At 49.1% G+C, this 15,758-nt stretch overlaps 1 protein-coding gene across 4 annotated transcripts in view; it reads left to right on the top strand.

Moving 5' to 3' along the window:
* The window catches only part of CSMD2 (CUB and Sushi multiple domains 2), a 651,518-nt gene that overhangs the window by 576,410 nt on the left and 59,350 nt on the right, over window positions 1-15,758 (top strand). For all 4 annotated transcript variants that reach the window (XM_014605014.3, XM_019487966.2, XM_059729594.1 and 1 more), the window contains 4 exons: window positions 1,260-1,373; window positions 3,111-3,299; window positions 4,218-4,364; window positions 7,093-7,281. In XM_014605014.3, the coding sequence (XP_014460500.3) occupies window positions 1,260-1,373; window positions 3,111-3,299; window positions 4,218-4,364; window positions 7,093-7,281 (639 nt within the window). The remainder of the gene's footprint in view (window positions 1-1,259; window positions 1,374-3,110; window positions 3,300-4,217; window positions 4,365-7,092; window positions 7,282-15,758) is intronic.

Genomic DNA, 15,758 nt, shown 5'->3' with positions numbered 1-15,758 from the left:
GGTCCCTTGTTTCCAATGTCGTGCGATTCAGAAGAGCCTGTTAAAGCATCTAATTATGCTGTTTCATATGATTTGCTGTGGGGAGGCTTGACCCTCTTGGGTGCCTGGCTTCTGCCCTGAATGAGATGGATTTGATAGTTCTTGGAATTTCTGTCCTTTTTGGTATAGCTGCAAGGGCTCATTTGTAAAAGGCCAAGTCTTGGTTAGAAGCTCACAGAGCTATTTGCCAGAGGTGTAGCAGCACAAATCTGCACCCGGGGCAGGCCCGGGGCAGTGCTGTCTGCTGTAGGGTCAAGTCAGTCACTGCTGGGGTCATGGGTGTTTCTACGCTCCCACCTTAGTTACACCACTGCCATTTGCCTCTGTAATATCCTGAAGCCTTAAGATATTTGAGGCATTTAGGATAATACACTGCGTGGAAGGTGGAGACTTTTTGTTTTTTTAAGTCCTTTTGTCTCCTGTGCCCTGAGCTCTTTGCATTTTCTGTTCTGCCCAGCGCTGCACCTGCTTTGAAAGCCTGGCTGCAATCAGAAAAGCAGCCACAGTAAAAAAGCCACTGTTCTCACAACATCTGCTTCCCCTGGCCCAGATCCTCCACTGGAAACAACATAACCCCATCAAAATCAGTGGAGGGGGACACCAGTTTAATGCCATCTTGAGAATATAGTCCAGGGGTTTCATATACTTTTACCTCCCAATATTCCCACATAATTTATCCATCTGTAATCCTGCATGTTATCCCCATAATGTTAAGGAGGAGTGAGCTGGATTTGTGTCTGGTGTGTGCATCACGGATGCCCACCCCAGGGTTTATGGTGGTACATGAGAAGCAGAAGGAAGCCGGGAGCATGTGGCATTGGCTTTTTGAAAGGCCATGACATCTCTGGGCAGGTGTTCAGCTTGGTTGAAATTCAGCCTCATGCAGGGAGCATATAATATCGCTTCCCTCCTTAAAACCATGGCCTAGGATGGTGCAGAAGGAAGGCAGAAGTGATGCTGAATAGGGGCAAATGTCACCCTCGTGGATTTGTATTTCCACAGCATAAAATAGCTGGATTGTGCAGCTCTTGTGCACGGAGACCCCAGCAGTCTACACATGTGAGCCAGCTCCTGTAATAGCAGAGGGAAGACCTTGGGTCACTCAAGGACTAGAGCCCAAGTGCAGCACTGTCCCCTGTGCACAGCAGTGCATTTACTCCTTCGTGAGCCACGCCTTCTCCTTAGCTGAGACCTTCTGCCTTTCTGCTTTTCTTCCTCAGGTGACATTGTGAGATACAGGTGTCTCCCTGGCTTTACTCTGGTTGGAAATGAAATCCTGACCTGCAAGCTAGGCACTCACCTCCAGTTCGAAGGTCCTCCACCCACCTGTGAAGGTCAGTGGCTTCCGACACATCAGCAAAGACTTTCTCCCTGGGCTGCAGGGAATGGGTATTCTCTGGGGGTGCGGTCTCCGTCCACTTCCCAGGCTGGTTATAATCAAAATATATATCTTTGGGCTGATGCAGACTGCAAAATCTCATAAATGCTATGGGAAATCCTCCGTCACTGGTTTCCATCAGCCTCCGCAACTTCATGGGGTGATACGGGCGCTCAGCACTGACCGAACATATTTGTCTGACATTGGAGACACGCTCGGAGGCTGCAGTTCAGGAAAGCACTTGAGCACTGTCCTGAACAGCAGCCAGGATACCACCTTTGCAGGCACTTCTTGACATCAGCATCTGGCTGCACAACCCAAGCATCCTCGTGCTAGGAGAGAAGAAGGCCTCTCTGACCGTTGGCCGGTGATACGTGAACAGTGGCAGCAAAGAGGAGCTGACGGCAGCAATGGGGAATCCTCCTGAGGGCCGAACCTGTGAACGACGGGCTCCTTATTAGTGTATCACAAGGGAGGGAAAAAAAATGCCCTGAGCATGGTGCATTGCACAGCTCCCCCTTGACGAAGCATCTCAGAGATGCCTCCATGCTACAATGTTATTTTCTTTATCTTGCTGATGTCTATTGACGGGTTTCCTTTTTTTTCATTCCAGCTGTGATTATCTCATCTTCTTTTTATTCCCCCATCTGAACATTTTGACATATAATGGGAGATTTTTCTACAGCTCTATTCTCTCTCTGGGATAGGGTGAGCTGAAGGAGAGAACAGGAGGTCATTCAATTATTTACTAGTGGTTGTTAGCCCTGAGGGTAAGGAGACTGCTTAAATTACATCTGGTCACCAATTTCTGGATGTCAAAAAATCACTGAAGGGATTAAGGATTCGGAAAGAATACACTGTTCTTCTGGCTGACACTGGCTTTTTTCTTTAATCTCCGTTCAGTGCTCGCTATGGTTTAAGACGCAATCTCTGGATGGATGGATAGATAGATGACTAAATATCCTCTCAAGCAATGCTTTTCTGCTTAGTTTTTTCAAGCTCTCTTTCTTGGACTAGATTTGGGGGGCGTGTTTTGTTTTTTGTTTTTAAACCCAGGGTCTACAGACGTTTCAGCTGTATTGAGATGGGGTATGGTCTCACAATTTCTCCAAAATTCAGGGCTCCTGGCTTCTAATCCCCCTTCTCCCACCAGCTCAACAAGTGTTGTCTATGTCTCACCTGGCCGCTCTGTAAAATAGGCATAATAAAGTTTGCTTGGTCACAGGAGGGGTGTTGTGATGGGAACAATTACACCAAGCTTCAAATCCTCAAATGAAAGGTCCCTTGTGTAACGAGGACTTAATCCAATCCTACGTTACTCCACTTTCATGCTGGTGCAACTGCACTGACTTTGACAGTCGTCGGATCAGAGCGACACAGATGTGCGTCTGGGCACATCTGGCTTCCTCCAAATCTGAATGTTGCTGAGCACTGTGCTAAAACCAGCCCTCTTCCTTAGGAGCCGAGGTCCAACTGAGACCTGGACATTTCAGAGGAGCCCAAGGAAATGAGGTGCTCCAGTCTGAGTGAAAGATAGTTGAACCCAGGAGCTTCAGTCCCATTTTGAAGACCTCCCCATTAATTCCCCTCACCTATTTTTGAAAGGCTTGGCCTTGGCTCCTTGTGATTGCTTCCACCTGGCACTGGAAAGGAGACCTTATCTTCTGTGCCCTCTTGTTTCTATGTCTTTTAGTCCACTGCCCGATGAACGAGGTTTTGACAGACTCCACCGGTGTGATCCTCAGCCAAAGCTTCCTGGGAAGTTACCCACATTTCCAGACCTGTTCCTGGGTGGTCAAAGTGGAGCCCGGATACAACATCTCCCTGATCATCGAGTATTTCCTAAGCGAGAAGCAGTATGATGAGTTCGAGATCTTTGACGGTAATGACTCACTCTGGCAATGTCTTTTGAGGTTTAGGAAGGGGGGTGGATACAAGGGGAGTAGTAGGAAGGAGCATGGTCCTTCATGTGTTCCCACAATCCTCCATTGAATTTTTTCCACCGCAGTGCCCATAGCCCTCTGCCGTGCCTCAGGAAATCTCTCCCTAAGGGCAACTGTGCTTGCTTAGCACAGTAGTCCATCAAGAAGCTAGTGGTTGGGTTTGATTTCCCGGGGGAGGGAAGAACAGTGATTTAATTGGGGTGGGGGGACTTTCTACCTGGGGAAGGGGAGCAGTTAAAGGAGGTCGTAAAGAGAAGAGCGGTGTGGGGCAAGGGTGCTGGGGGGAGATCGATTGAGAGGAGAAATGAAATTATTCCAAACCAGTCCAAGGCTGCAGCCCTGAACCGTATGCTAGGCAGATCTGCTCCTCCTGTTAGGAGCCAATATTTGGGTTCTCAAGAGTATCCTAGCTGGGTGACTTTTTTCAGGGATCACAGAAATGCAACCTTAACCCACAACGCTGTACTCACTGTGCCTGCAACTCCGTGCAACCCACCCTACACCAGACAGTGCTTCTCAGGAGCGGTGAGGCCCTGGCCCTCTTGCATTTGACTCTGCTACGGCCAGAATTTCACATCAAGGCTCTGGCTCGCATACCTGGAGCAGCAGTGATGTGCGTTTTGCAGAGGGGATGCAGAACCAGGAGCCATGCTGACTTCAGAGGGATCACTGAACTGAGTCCCCCTCTGTCTGCATCTCTGGGCGTCTCCAAGGGGTGTTTAGATGTTTTATGCCATGGGTCAAAATGGATCTGGCTTCAGGTGCCAGTGTGTCAGACAGGGAGGGACCTCCGTGGAGTGGGAGGGTTGTTGCTGTGGACTAACCCTAACTTTTAACTTTCCACTCCTTTCATAAAGGTCCGTCTGGCCAGAGTGCACTGCTGCTATCTCTAAGTGGGAATTACTCTGCTCCTCTGATGGTCACCAGTACTGGAAACAGAGTCTACCTCCGCTGGTCCTCCGACCATGCCTACAACAGAAAGGGCTTTAAAATCCGCTACTCTGGTGAGTACTGAGCAGAAGCCAGAAATAACCACCTATCTGGTCCCTTGACTGCCTCCCTTCCCTTGCTTTTAATAGTTAAGTCAGGGGTTGGTGACCTACACCCATGGACCACATCAGGGGCTTCAGCACCTCTCGTGCCCGGGAGCTTTGTCAGTGTTGAGCAGCGAGAGGCTTTGCATGTACTGTGGTGCACCAGGCCACGGCCAGAGATTTCAGCCCAAAGCTTGTCTCATTTTGAGCTCGCTGCACGAATCACCGAAGTTGGAGAAAAACAGGGTCTGTGTCTGGTTCCCAATGCAAAGTGGGCTGTTTTGGCTGGGGTCTACCCAAGAAACATGAACTGTGCAGGAAAAAGGAGGGGATGCAAATTCAAGGCTCTCACACACGCCTAGGGGCCCCTTCTACACATTTACATATATTATACAATTAACCAGCTAATCGTGCAATAAATATAGACCGGCCACATGTGAAAAGTAAGACTGGCCACAAGCGCAAAGTAATAATCATCACACGATTAACTGGTTAATTGCGCAATAAATTTAGACCAGCCACACGCGCAAAATAATTATCGCATGATAAAAATGACTCTCCAGCTCTACAAAGAGCCAGCCAGCTATAATAATAGCACTCGAAAATGTGTCCCGACTCTATAGCTGGTTTTTATCTAGCTTGAATTTGAACGTGTAGCAGGGCCCACACAAATCCGCACAGTCAAAACGAGACAAGGGTTGCACCGTCTTAAATGAAGTAAGGCGGGCTTTTCACAAATGGAAATCCTCCACTCGTGGAGGGGCCTGCCTAGCCTGTGTACTACTCAGGAGCTACTTAGTCACTATTTTATGGACTTAAAACTAACTACTGCTACTACTACTACTACTGAGTAGTAGTTTGATATTACTCAGAATCTACTTAATCACTCTTTTAAGGACTTAAGGTGAGCGTAAGCTTTTAGCTGACTTGCTGTGCAGGTGAATTTAACCTAAGGGAGCACTACCTGATGTACAGGACTAAACCATTGATTTATATGTCGAAGAAGTGATGTAGTCCCCAGAATAGTGCCCTGTCGACCTGAATTCAATTAAAAGTGGCTCGGATGCCATGTTATTAGATTGTAGAATAGATTAGGTAGTACTGAGACACCTGGTGGTTAACACCGCAAGCATAAAACCTCTTAAAACCTGTTTGGTGCCTGAACAGTGACTTATATTACGGTGCTCAAAGTGCACTATTAGGGTCAAATTCTCCTCCCATTCAAGCTTGATGGGTGTTTTTGCCCGTGCTCTCAAAGGAACCAGGTCAGGATCTTAAGAGAGGAAGCTTTAATTACTCTTTCGGCATAAAACACTTACTGGATGCAGTGTGTTTGCTAAGAATTCCTAAACATTAATGAGTATTTTTCTGGAACTTAGCGAATTTCAATTAATGAAAGTCATAAAACCAGAGAGGGAGCTTGCTTGCATGCCATAAATAAGTAACAGCATTACTGAGTAAATGGATTAATTAATATTTCAGTACCAAAAATTACCCTGAATTTCCCAAGCCCAAGTGAAACCTGGAAGTTTTGGTTGTCTGGGGGTGGGGAAGCTGGAACTTTTCCCTTTAATTTCTATCCCTGATCTCCACTGAGGACTCACAAACCCAAAGCAGAGCTCCTTTGGGCTCATTGAGTTTCATCTGATTTGTCTCCAAATCCATTTCCAAATGGTGCATTTTGCTTATTTTCCCATATAAAGAGAAATCCTACGGGAATCGCTTCAGCCCCTGCAGCCCCTGGGTTGTAATCAGCAGGATTTTCAACACTTCAGAGTACTGCAAGGGATTTTTTTTTTAAATAATTTTCTTTTATGAAGCCGTGATCTGGCCCCAGGTTTGATCATAGGGTTTGCGTGACCTACAGGCTGACAGTTCTTGCTCATAACAAAACCTGCAATCAGCTGAGTTTTAGATGCTTTCAGGTATTCAAGGCAATTTCTCCCCATCGCTGTCTCCACAGAGCTTTGGCAGGGCTCAGTCCTGAGTGGTGCTGAGAGCCCGCAGTTCACAATGGCTTCAACAAGAATCCAGGGCGCCCAGAACCTCGCAGGACCAGGCCGTTCACTATTAGGGGCAGGCCAGGGAAGGTGGGACTGTTGCAAGAAACAGTGCAGGAGAAGAAGCTATGTTGGTGCCTTGCTACTGCCTCTGCTCTGTGGAAGAGTAGAGCCTGGACTCCGTTCTCCTGTCATGCCAGGCAGCAGAGCTAACCCGCTGCAAAAGGGAGAAGGCACCTGGCACAGACCAAGAGCAAATTACTCCCCCTCACCCACCCTTGCACAAGGAGGTAATCACGGGTCAAAGGGTCTCACCTTCCCGCGCACCCCCCTACCCCAGATCTGCTGCTGGAGCAGCACAAGTGTGCACTGTGGCTTTACTCAGGACTCATTGCAATGTTATAACCTGGTCCAAATATTGCTGGAAATCACTAGCAGGGACGGTGGGTTCTCAGCTGGTGCTGTGAGTACCACCAGTTCCTGACTCTGCAACATTACCTCCTTTTCCTTTATATATATATATATATATTCTGCAACGTTACCTCTTTTTTTTCCTTTGCAACCTCTCTGTTTCCTATCAGACTTTGGCTTAAAGCAAGCATCATGTAACCGCGGGACGTGGAGGGGAGAATCTGTCTCGGCATGCTCCCTCCTTTTGTTCTGAGATGTGTGTTTTATTTCTTTTCCCCTTCCTCCAGCTCCATACTGCAGCCTTCCTCCACCCCCTCTCCACGGCTCGATTCTCAGCCAGGCTGGGATGCAGCCAGGCAGTACCATCCGATTCGGCTGCGATGCAGGCTACCGTCTCGTTGGCCACAGCGTCGCCACCTGCTTGCGGCACCCTCAAGGCTATTACCACTGGAATGGAGCCATCCCTCTGTGTCAAGGTGGGGAAAAGGCGAACGCATTACTCTTGGGATCCTAAACCCTCACTGTCTTTTTCAGTTGTAAGTCAGACAAAGCGCTGAATTTAATGGGAGTTGTGACTGCGTATAGACCAAGAAAAAAGAAAGGGCTGCACTGTTACCGCCTTTGTTCCCCTGCTCTGAGTGCGGCTGGTTGCAGACAGCGGGGAGTGTTCATCTCATCCAAACGTGAGTCAGCAGGCAGGGAGAGGAGAGGCAATTGCTCTGGCCAAAGTAGCCTGGGAGGTTTTCATAGATTGTAGAGTTGGAAGGGACCGCAGTGGATCATCGTGTCCGACCCCTCGCCCCTGGCAGGAAAGAGGACCGAGGTCAGATGACCCCAGCCAGGTGACCATCTGGCACAAGGGACCAAGCTAGTACCCTCCCCTGATCCTTATAAATGGTTACCTATCCCATCAGCCATGCTGAAGTGATGCATGCAACTGCTCACCAGCCTGAGAACGGGGGTCACCCTCTGGGGTTGTCCTCTGGCCTGGGTTGATGGATCAAGCTAACCTGTAAAAAATGTGGTGGTGTCTCACCTTCTCCAAGGCCCATTGTGGAGGAGTGTTTGTTCCCTGGAGAAAGGTGCAGCCCATCCTGGATGGAGCGACGCAGCGGGCTTTTCAAATAGCCTTCGGACAGTCGACCCTCAGTGGAAGCTGCCACCCTTGATCTTATTATATCTTACCAAGGGGGTTCCTAAAGTCCAGGCAGGGAGAGAAGCACCCAATTTCCATTGTCTTTCAGTAGGTGGACACACAACTGCCTTCTTTTCAATCTTCTCCTAATTTGGCTGTCATTAGCCCCCTGACGCTTTGCAAACAAGTAGTCTGGAGGGCTCCTACCCAAGGCGCGTGCTATCCAGCTGTGCTCCAGGCTCTGAGTTTTACCTTAGTTCTCGCTTGGTCCCCACTTGCACATTTGCTTTCTGTTTGCACCTGTTTTCAATCCAGTCCCTGTTTCTCTGTTGATAAAATATTCATCTCCGTTCTGATGAAGTTTTTTCCAATTGCTTTGAATGTTTCTTTGTGGAACGTTCCAAGAGAATTTAATGCCGGGGATTAAACATCGCCTTGACTGCTCTGGAAACCGGCACAGCTTGGGCAAGCTGCTCTCACGCCCACGTGCGTTGTTCCTTCACCTTAATCCAGGGGAGTTTACAAAACAGCCTAAATGAATTAGGAACAAAAGCTGAACTTGCGCTCCCGAATCTCTTACGCTCATGTATAGCCTCCACCTCTAGGGCTCTGCATTCGTTTGTCCCATTTGGGACAAAGAGCCGACTGTGGTGACAGCTGAAGTGCTCTGCGTTTCATAGAGACAAGTTGAGACGACGGTGTCACTGATGTGTCAATCAGGGGGAAAAGGGGAGGGATTTCACAAAAAAAATATATATATATATATTTTTTTTTACAACAGTTTTACAACAAATTTTATAGAACAATGCTTTGAAAATGCAGGGTGATTTTCTTCTTGGTTGAAGCTTTGAATTGCAAGGCAAAACATCCCATAAGGAAGGCAGGAGATCACAAGAACGATACGAGCGGGTTTCCCTGATTTTGTTGAGCAGCCTCAGAAGGTGGTTTGTGATGTGGGCGCTCCTGTCAACTAGTCAGCTTCGGACAGTTGAAGATGCCCCCCCTTGAGCTTATTATATCTTAACAGGGGGGTTCCTAAGGTCTAGGCAGGGAGAAAAGCACCCAATTTCCATTGTCTTTCAGTAGGTGGATGCACAACTGCCTCCTTTTCAAGCTCCTAATTTAGGGTGTCATTAGCCCCTGGCACTTTGCAAAGAAGTAGTCTGGAGGGCTACTGCAAATACGCAGTCTGGATCTCCACCGACTCTGATTTGAGGGGCAGCTCGCAGTTGGGTTGCTCTGCATTTCCTGGTAGAGTTGGTGCTGGCAGATGGGTGCGTGGAGCAGGGCGACCCGAGCTACGAACAGCATAAGAGGCTGCACCCTGTGCCGCTAGCAGGGCACGGGCCAGGGACAGAGTGGGGCAAAAGCATTCAGCATAACGGGGGGGAAGAAAGAGCACGTGTCTGAATGGAGCCGCTGAATCGCACTGCAAGGCAGTTCCCAGCACCGGGCTGTCATGGCAACTGTCGTTCGTGAGCGGTGCATCAAGCTTGCCGTAAAGTGTTTCTATCGGGTACCTTAAGAACCAAGAATTAAGTGTTGGGATCTTGTTACAGCAAAGCCACACCCCAGGTAGTTAATATTTCTGAGCTTTAAGGGCCAGATCCTATTGCACCTCTTAGGTGTCTAAGCGCTACTTCATTGTCTTGAAATATTTAATTGCAATCCTGTTTCACCCTGCTGGAGTCCACAAAAAGCCCATCAACAGAAAAGGTGGGTCGTCCTTTCTCTTTCTCCTCACTTCTCAGGATGGCTGCTTAAGGTGGGGATGAAGTTGCATTACAAAAATAGCAGATTTTCAGGGGCTGGAGTTGAAAACCACATGGAGACTTTGATGCCTGAGTATCACTTAGATACCTGATAGGTGAGCTGGGTCTGGCTTTTATCAGCTTAGTCTCATACTTGGCCACCAGCTCAGTGTCGTTAGACACGGTGCTGCTGAGAGAGAGAGAGTGTGCCCACACGGTGGGAAGGCTTGTGGTTGGGAGATAACATTTCCTGTACTTGCACTGAGGAAGACCTCCGCAAGACAGGGATAGTTAGAAGAGGAATAAGTCCCGCTGCACCAGTGGGCAAATGGACTTCCTTGCGAGGAGCAACTGGGCATCCTAACTGTGCCATCCTGGGTCACTGTGACGTCTGTCTAAAACAGCAGTAGTGTCGACACAGGGGAGCGCAGGGAGACCCAGCAAAGATGGAGCTCAAGGTCAGGTCGCTTCTTTTACCAAAGTGCAGGAATCCCTGAATCGCTGCGAATTTATGCAAGGGCAGAATATCAGCAAGTCGCACAATAGGCGGTGAATTTGGGAACCGGTGCCCTTGGGAAGAGTGCATCAGGTGTAAGGATCGGACTCAAAACTTCTGGCTTCTCTCCTTGTCTTTGCCACTGGTTCTTCCATGTCCTGGTGGCCGTCTCTTCCTTTCTCCCTCTGTTTCTGCTTCCCTGCACTTATAAGAAGCAGCATGGTGCTTTCCTGCTGTTCTGAAGTGCTTTGAGATCTACCGTGCCAGATAACGGGATAGTCTTGGCCGGGTATTATCAGGATTCACAGTGGAGCAGCTCCCCCATCTGGCCTCAGAGAGATCAGATGCATTGCCGGCTTGTGTTTGCTGCCCAGCGCGGCTACATAAACTCCAGCATGTATTTTTTGTCACTCTCTTTAAGCCAACTGGCAACCTTTTGTTTCTGGCTGTACTCCGCTCCTCTTCTTTTTTCCAGTAGCTAACACCACATGGCAGTGATTTGGGAACTCAACCCACAACACGGGATAAATTGCTCATACAGTCAGCTGTGTCAGGAGGATGGGAACCAGGGTCCCCATAAACACATGGCCTAGTTAGCAAATGACATTTCCCATAGCTCTCTTCTGCCAGCTCATAATCCTTCCTCCCTTTCCCGATCCCCTCCAAATAATCTTTATTGCACATTCCATCCTCGCTGACATTTACGGAAGTGATGGAAAATACTCTGCCGGGAGCAATTGTGCATTGGCATGGGAGAGGGGGAGATGCGAGATGGTCTAATATGTTTCTTCTGCCTCTGCCATCTATTTTTAAGCTCTGCCTTTCGGGTCTTTTTGGGCAGCTGCATGTTTGCCATCGGAGCCTTTCCTGGCATACAAACGCAGTTCTCCAAACACCCCCCAGCAGCTCCCTCTATCCTTCTTGTTAGGCTCCGGACGAGTCTCTCCCAGATAAATGTTGACTTAGCTTTCCTTGGAAATGAATCCTAGATTTCATCCACTTCCCTGTCTCTCCTGGCTCGTGGCACTCGCCAGTGAGCCTGGGTAATGCACTTGCAGAGCAGATGGCGAGTTTATTGCAGAAAACCGAGCCACTCTGCCGTGTACCGGACCCTGTAAATAAAGACTTAATAATCCTGCTGGACGATGCCAGATTTGCAAAGAGGGACATCGTTCTGCTGCAGAGCGCAGGGCTCAAGAGCCCGTGTGGCAAAGCAAACAGCACTGGAAGGTCCGGCTAGCCGTCTGTGACGGGCTCCTCTTTGCATTTCAGCCTGGCCATCTGCATGTGAAGAGGCGAGGGTTTTGTGGGGGTGGTTTTAGTAGCTTAATGAAGTTTTGAGTTAACTACATCTGGCGTGGACAGCCTGGATTCTTCTTAACTACCCTCAGCATCAGCATTGGGTTTAGGCAATGGAGAGTCTCCATATAAAATCAAATGGACTGCTACAGGCAAAGTAGCTTGGGCAGCTGGTTGTAGCACTGCATGTTAAGGATGCCTTAGGGCAGGGGTCTCGACCATATGACTCCTGGAGGGGCCAGGACTTCTGGATGATGGTCCAGGGGCAAGGCCTATTACTGAATTCCAGCATATGAAGCCGCTCCGGGGATGTGTGTTGGCAGTCAAGGGGTGAGCGTCAGGTCCTTAATCTCTGCAGCTCAGGAACCTGCCGCAGGTAAAGCTGTCGCTGCTTGCCCTACCATTGGAGATGGGTCTGGATTTGGACCTCAAGGAGCCTCATGATCCAGATCCCAGGGAGCCCGGGAAATGTGACCTCCCTGCCTTAGCTGCGTGCCCACATTTCACTGGCATTCAGTGGAAGGTGGGCATCTAGCTCCTTTCAGGCCCTTTGAACACTCCTGGGCTTCATCTCCCCGTGCCTCAGTTTCCACATCTGATCAATGGGGATGATGATGTTCTCATCATAGGGGGCTTGCGGTAGAATCAGGCTCTGCTGCATCCCAGGACGTTGCCTCAAGCTCAAGGTCAGGCCTTCTTGGAAGTGGTGTCAATACTCCAGGATGCCTGAGCCGATATGAAGCTTTGCTCGGGCTCGAGCTGCCTATCTGTAAGGCACCAAACAGTTTCTCTCGGCGGTGGGGAACATCTTGGTTTCACTCTCACTCGCTGGCTTTGGATCAGACCCTTAAAAGCAGTAGTAAACCTCTGCTGGCTGTCGTGGGCCTTGGATGAGTTTTCTGAGCGATTTTGCTTTCGACAGCTCTCTTTTCAGTGAAGTAACTAGACTCCTCCATCTCTTGTCCCTTCTTTTACGGGTCTACTTATGTCTGGCCTGTTTAGATTTTCAAGTCGTTTAAACTTCTGGAGGCAAACAGGATGAGATGGAAAAAGGAAGGAAATCAGCTGGGGTAGAGGATACCTCTTCACAATTGCTTTGATTGGCTATGATAACCAAAGCAAGGATTGTAAAATGACAGTTAAAAGGGTAAGGATTTCCAGAGCCCGCTTCTTTCACCTCTGAATGAAATTTGTATTCAGCGAGGCTGCTAGTCTAGACACCCAGCCTTGTAAAAGATTCGCCAACCTCCTTAGCTTGCTGAAGTGACATACATGTGATTATCATTTCAACCGGGGATATGCCTGATCCTGCTAATAGCAGCCTGCTGAATTACTCACACCTATTAGCAAGACCAGTGCATGCTAGGTGCTGGGTAATTGCATTCGGAGCTAAGACGCTGGCCGGCCTAAATGGTGGTAATGCGATAAAAGCACCTTGCATCTCTAGTGGTGGAAAGCCATGCCACCAACAGGAAACAAAATGACTTTGGTTTCCCCATTTGACGCCGACTGGGATCCGTATTGCAGCTGGCTCTGTCTTTGCAACCCTATGTGACCTGTAGAGAGAGGAACAGGAAAGGGGGAGGGAGGGAAGGGGCTTTGTGCTCGAAGTCTTGGATTCTGACTCGCCAAACCTAGGTTTATACCTCGGCTCTGCCACAGACGCCGTCTTTGACCGAGTCCCATCCTCCTCCTACGTTTCAGTTCCTGCCTCTGTAGAACGACGACAGAGCTTCTTCCTCCAGAGGTCCGGCCTATTAGCTTTCAAGCTCTCTTTAACTACACTGTGTTCGGACAGACCTTGCACCGTGGAGTCCAGCTCTCCGGTGAGGAGGACTGAACTTGCCTCGAGTGATGCTTCTTTCCAGACAAATAGTTTGTTCGGGTTGGGGGTTGACCCCCATCCTCAGCTAAAAAAGCCCCGTATTTCTTGTCCCCATCCACCGCCACAGTTTGCAGCATAATGAAACGGGGAGGGAAATTGGGGGCTTGTTATCCATTTTTAAAAACGGACATAAATGTCAACATCGTTTCGATTACAAAAACACAGAACCGTTCCTTTAGACAACAACAAGGGGAAATACTTTATTTTACCAATTTTTGTTTCCCGATCAAAATCATGTTGGCAAATGTTAGCACCCAATCGCAAAATGTTTAAGTTCACCCAAATCTGCAGATTTTAAGGGGGGGGTTGTCAAAAATTTCTCCCAAATCCCAAGATGACTGTGTGTTGATGTGTGCATGCATGCGTGTGTGAGTGTCAAAAATTTCTCCCAAATCCCAAGATGACCCTGTGTGTGCGTGTATGTGTGCATGCATGTGTCAAAAATTTCTCCCAAATCCCAAGATGACTCGTGTGTGTGTGTCAAAAATTTCTCCCAAATCCCAAGATGACTCGTGTGTGTGCATGCGTGTGTCAAAAATTTCTCCCAAATCCCAAGATGATGCTGTGTGTGTGTGCATGTGTGTGTCAAAAATTCTCCCAAATCCCAAGATGACGCTGTGTGTGTGTGCATGTGTGTCAAAAATTCTCCCAAATCCCAAGATGACTCTGTGTGTGCATGCATGTGTGTGTGTGTGTGTGTGTGTGTGTGTGTCAAAAATTTCTCCCAAATCCCAAGATGACTTGTGTGTGTGCATGCATGTGTCAAAAATTTCTCCCAAATCCCAAGATGACGCTGTGTGTGTGTGCGTGTGTGTGCATGTGTGTGTCAAAAATTCTCCCAAATCCCAAGATGACTCTGTGTGTGCATGCATGTGTGTGTGTGTGTGTGTGTGTGTGTGTGTGTCAAAAATGTCTCCCAACTCCCAAGATGACCCAGGATAAAGCAGCCCAGTGTGACCTTGCAGAGGTAGCCCCAGGCTGCAACCCAAGGGATCCTGGTTCTGTTTGCAAGCTCTGCAACTGGCTCACCAAGAGATCGTGAGCAAGTCAGTTCTTCCCCTGCGCCTCTGTTTCTGTTTCTTTAGCATAGGAACGATGGCACTGACCTCCTTTTGTGAAGAAGCACTTGGGGCCTGCTGATGAGAAATGCCATTTATGTGTGAGCTACCCAGGGTCGTTAAGGGAATTGTGCCTGGACAATAAATGAGCTCAGCCTTCCAGCTGTCACTTTAAAACCTTCCAAAAAGACTGCCACCCCTCCCCTGCAACCCCAGTGACACAGCATGGTTCAGGGGCTTGCCCACCAAATCAGCAGTTCATTAAGGCCCCTGAACTTCTTCCGTTGCCGTAACCTGTAGTGACATTTGGCAGGGTGGCCTCATTAGCAGTGTTGCAATGGGCAGCTTAACATTTTGCAAGCTGTCGTTTCCCATTTGCCACCTTGCACCACTCCAGATGGGTGGGTTGGGACTTGCTGTCCGAAACAGATGAGCTGCTCTCTTCACCGGGGCTTCAAGAGGAGAGGGGTGGGAGCCCGCTTGTGATTTTTGGAGGCAGGCACAGGCACACTTTTCCAGCCGTTGTGATGGCAGACAGAGACAAGGGAGCTCACTGCTCTCTGCGGGCAGTGGAAAATCTTCGTGCGATGCTCAGTGAAACATGGCTCTTTCCCTTGGGTGACAGGCTGGTGCATCCAGGCTGCTCTGGTCACCTCACTTTTGTCTTGCTTGCCCTTTCTTACTCTGTACCATTGCTTCCCAATTAAGCAGGATACCACTAGTGCCTTGAACTGCAGCCCACTGCCCTGCAGGACCCTCCTGCATTGCACAGTAGGTAGGTGACCAGAAGTCAGTTGTAATAGATTAGTGGGGTCAGGGAAAGGCCCCTTGCTCTGCTTTCCCTCAGCTGTCGCTAGCATCCTCACCTCTAAAGCTGATGCCAAACCATTGTGCTGAGCAGGCAGGGTGAGAGGCCAGCCACAGTGCTGCTGCTGGTCGTTGTTTTGCTGATGCTCTCTTCGTCCTGGGAGCCGAGACTGTCTGTGGATCCTAAATAGATGAGTTCAGAAGAAACTACCCTTTCACCTGGGCTAGTAGCGTAAGCATCTAAAGCAGGGGAGGGCAACCTGCGGCACGTGTGACGCAGGTGGCACGGGCAGCCCCTGTGTGCAGCAGATCAGGGAGGGGGCAGATATGTCAGGTCCCAGAAAGCAGAGTAGCAGATTGGATAGGGAGCAGAGGACAGGGATCAAAAAGCAGAGCAGCTGCTTGAGCAAGGAAGGGGGTCAGAGTGACACTCCGGGAGGGCATGGGGCTAACGTGCAATGCGCCTGCCAAAAAGCTTGGCCTTCACTGACCTAAAGAAATCAAGAGGGCTTGATGTGCCCC

The sequence above is a fragment of the Alligator mississippiensis genome, chromosome 6 (genome assembly GCF_030867095.1).
Source record: "Alligator mississippiensis isolate rAllMis1 chromosome 6, rAllMis1, whole genome shotgun sequence".
In the NCBI taxonomy this organism is placed as follows: Eukaryota; Metazoa; Chordata; order Crocodylia; family Alligatoridae; genus Alligator; species Alligator mississippiensis.
Note: the sequence above shows the minus strand (reverse complement) of the source record. Positions and strands in the feature narration are given on the sequence as shown.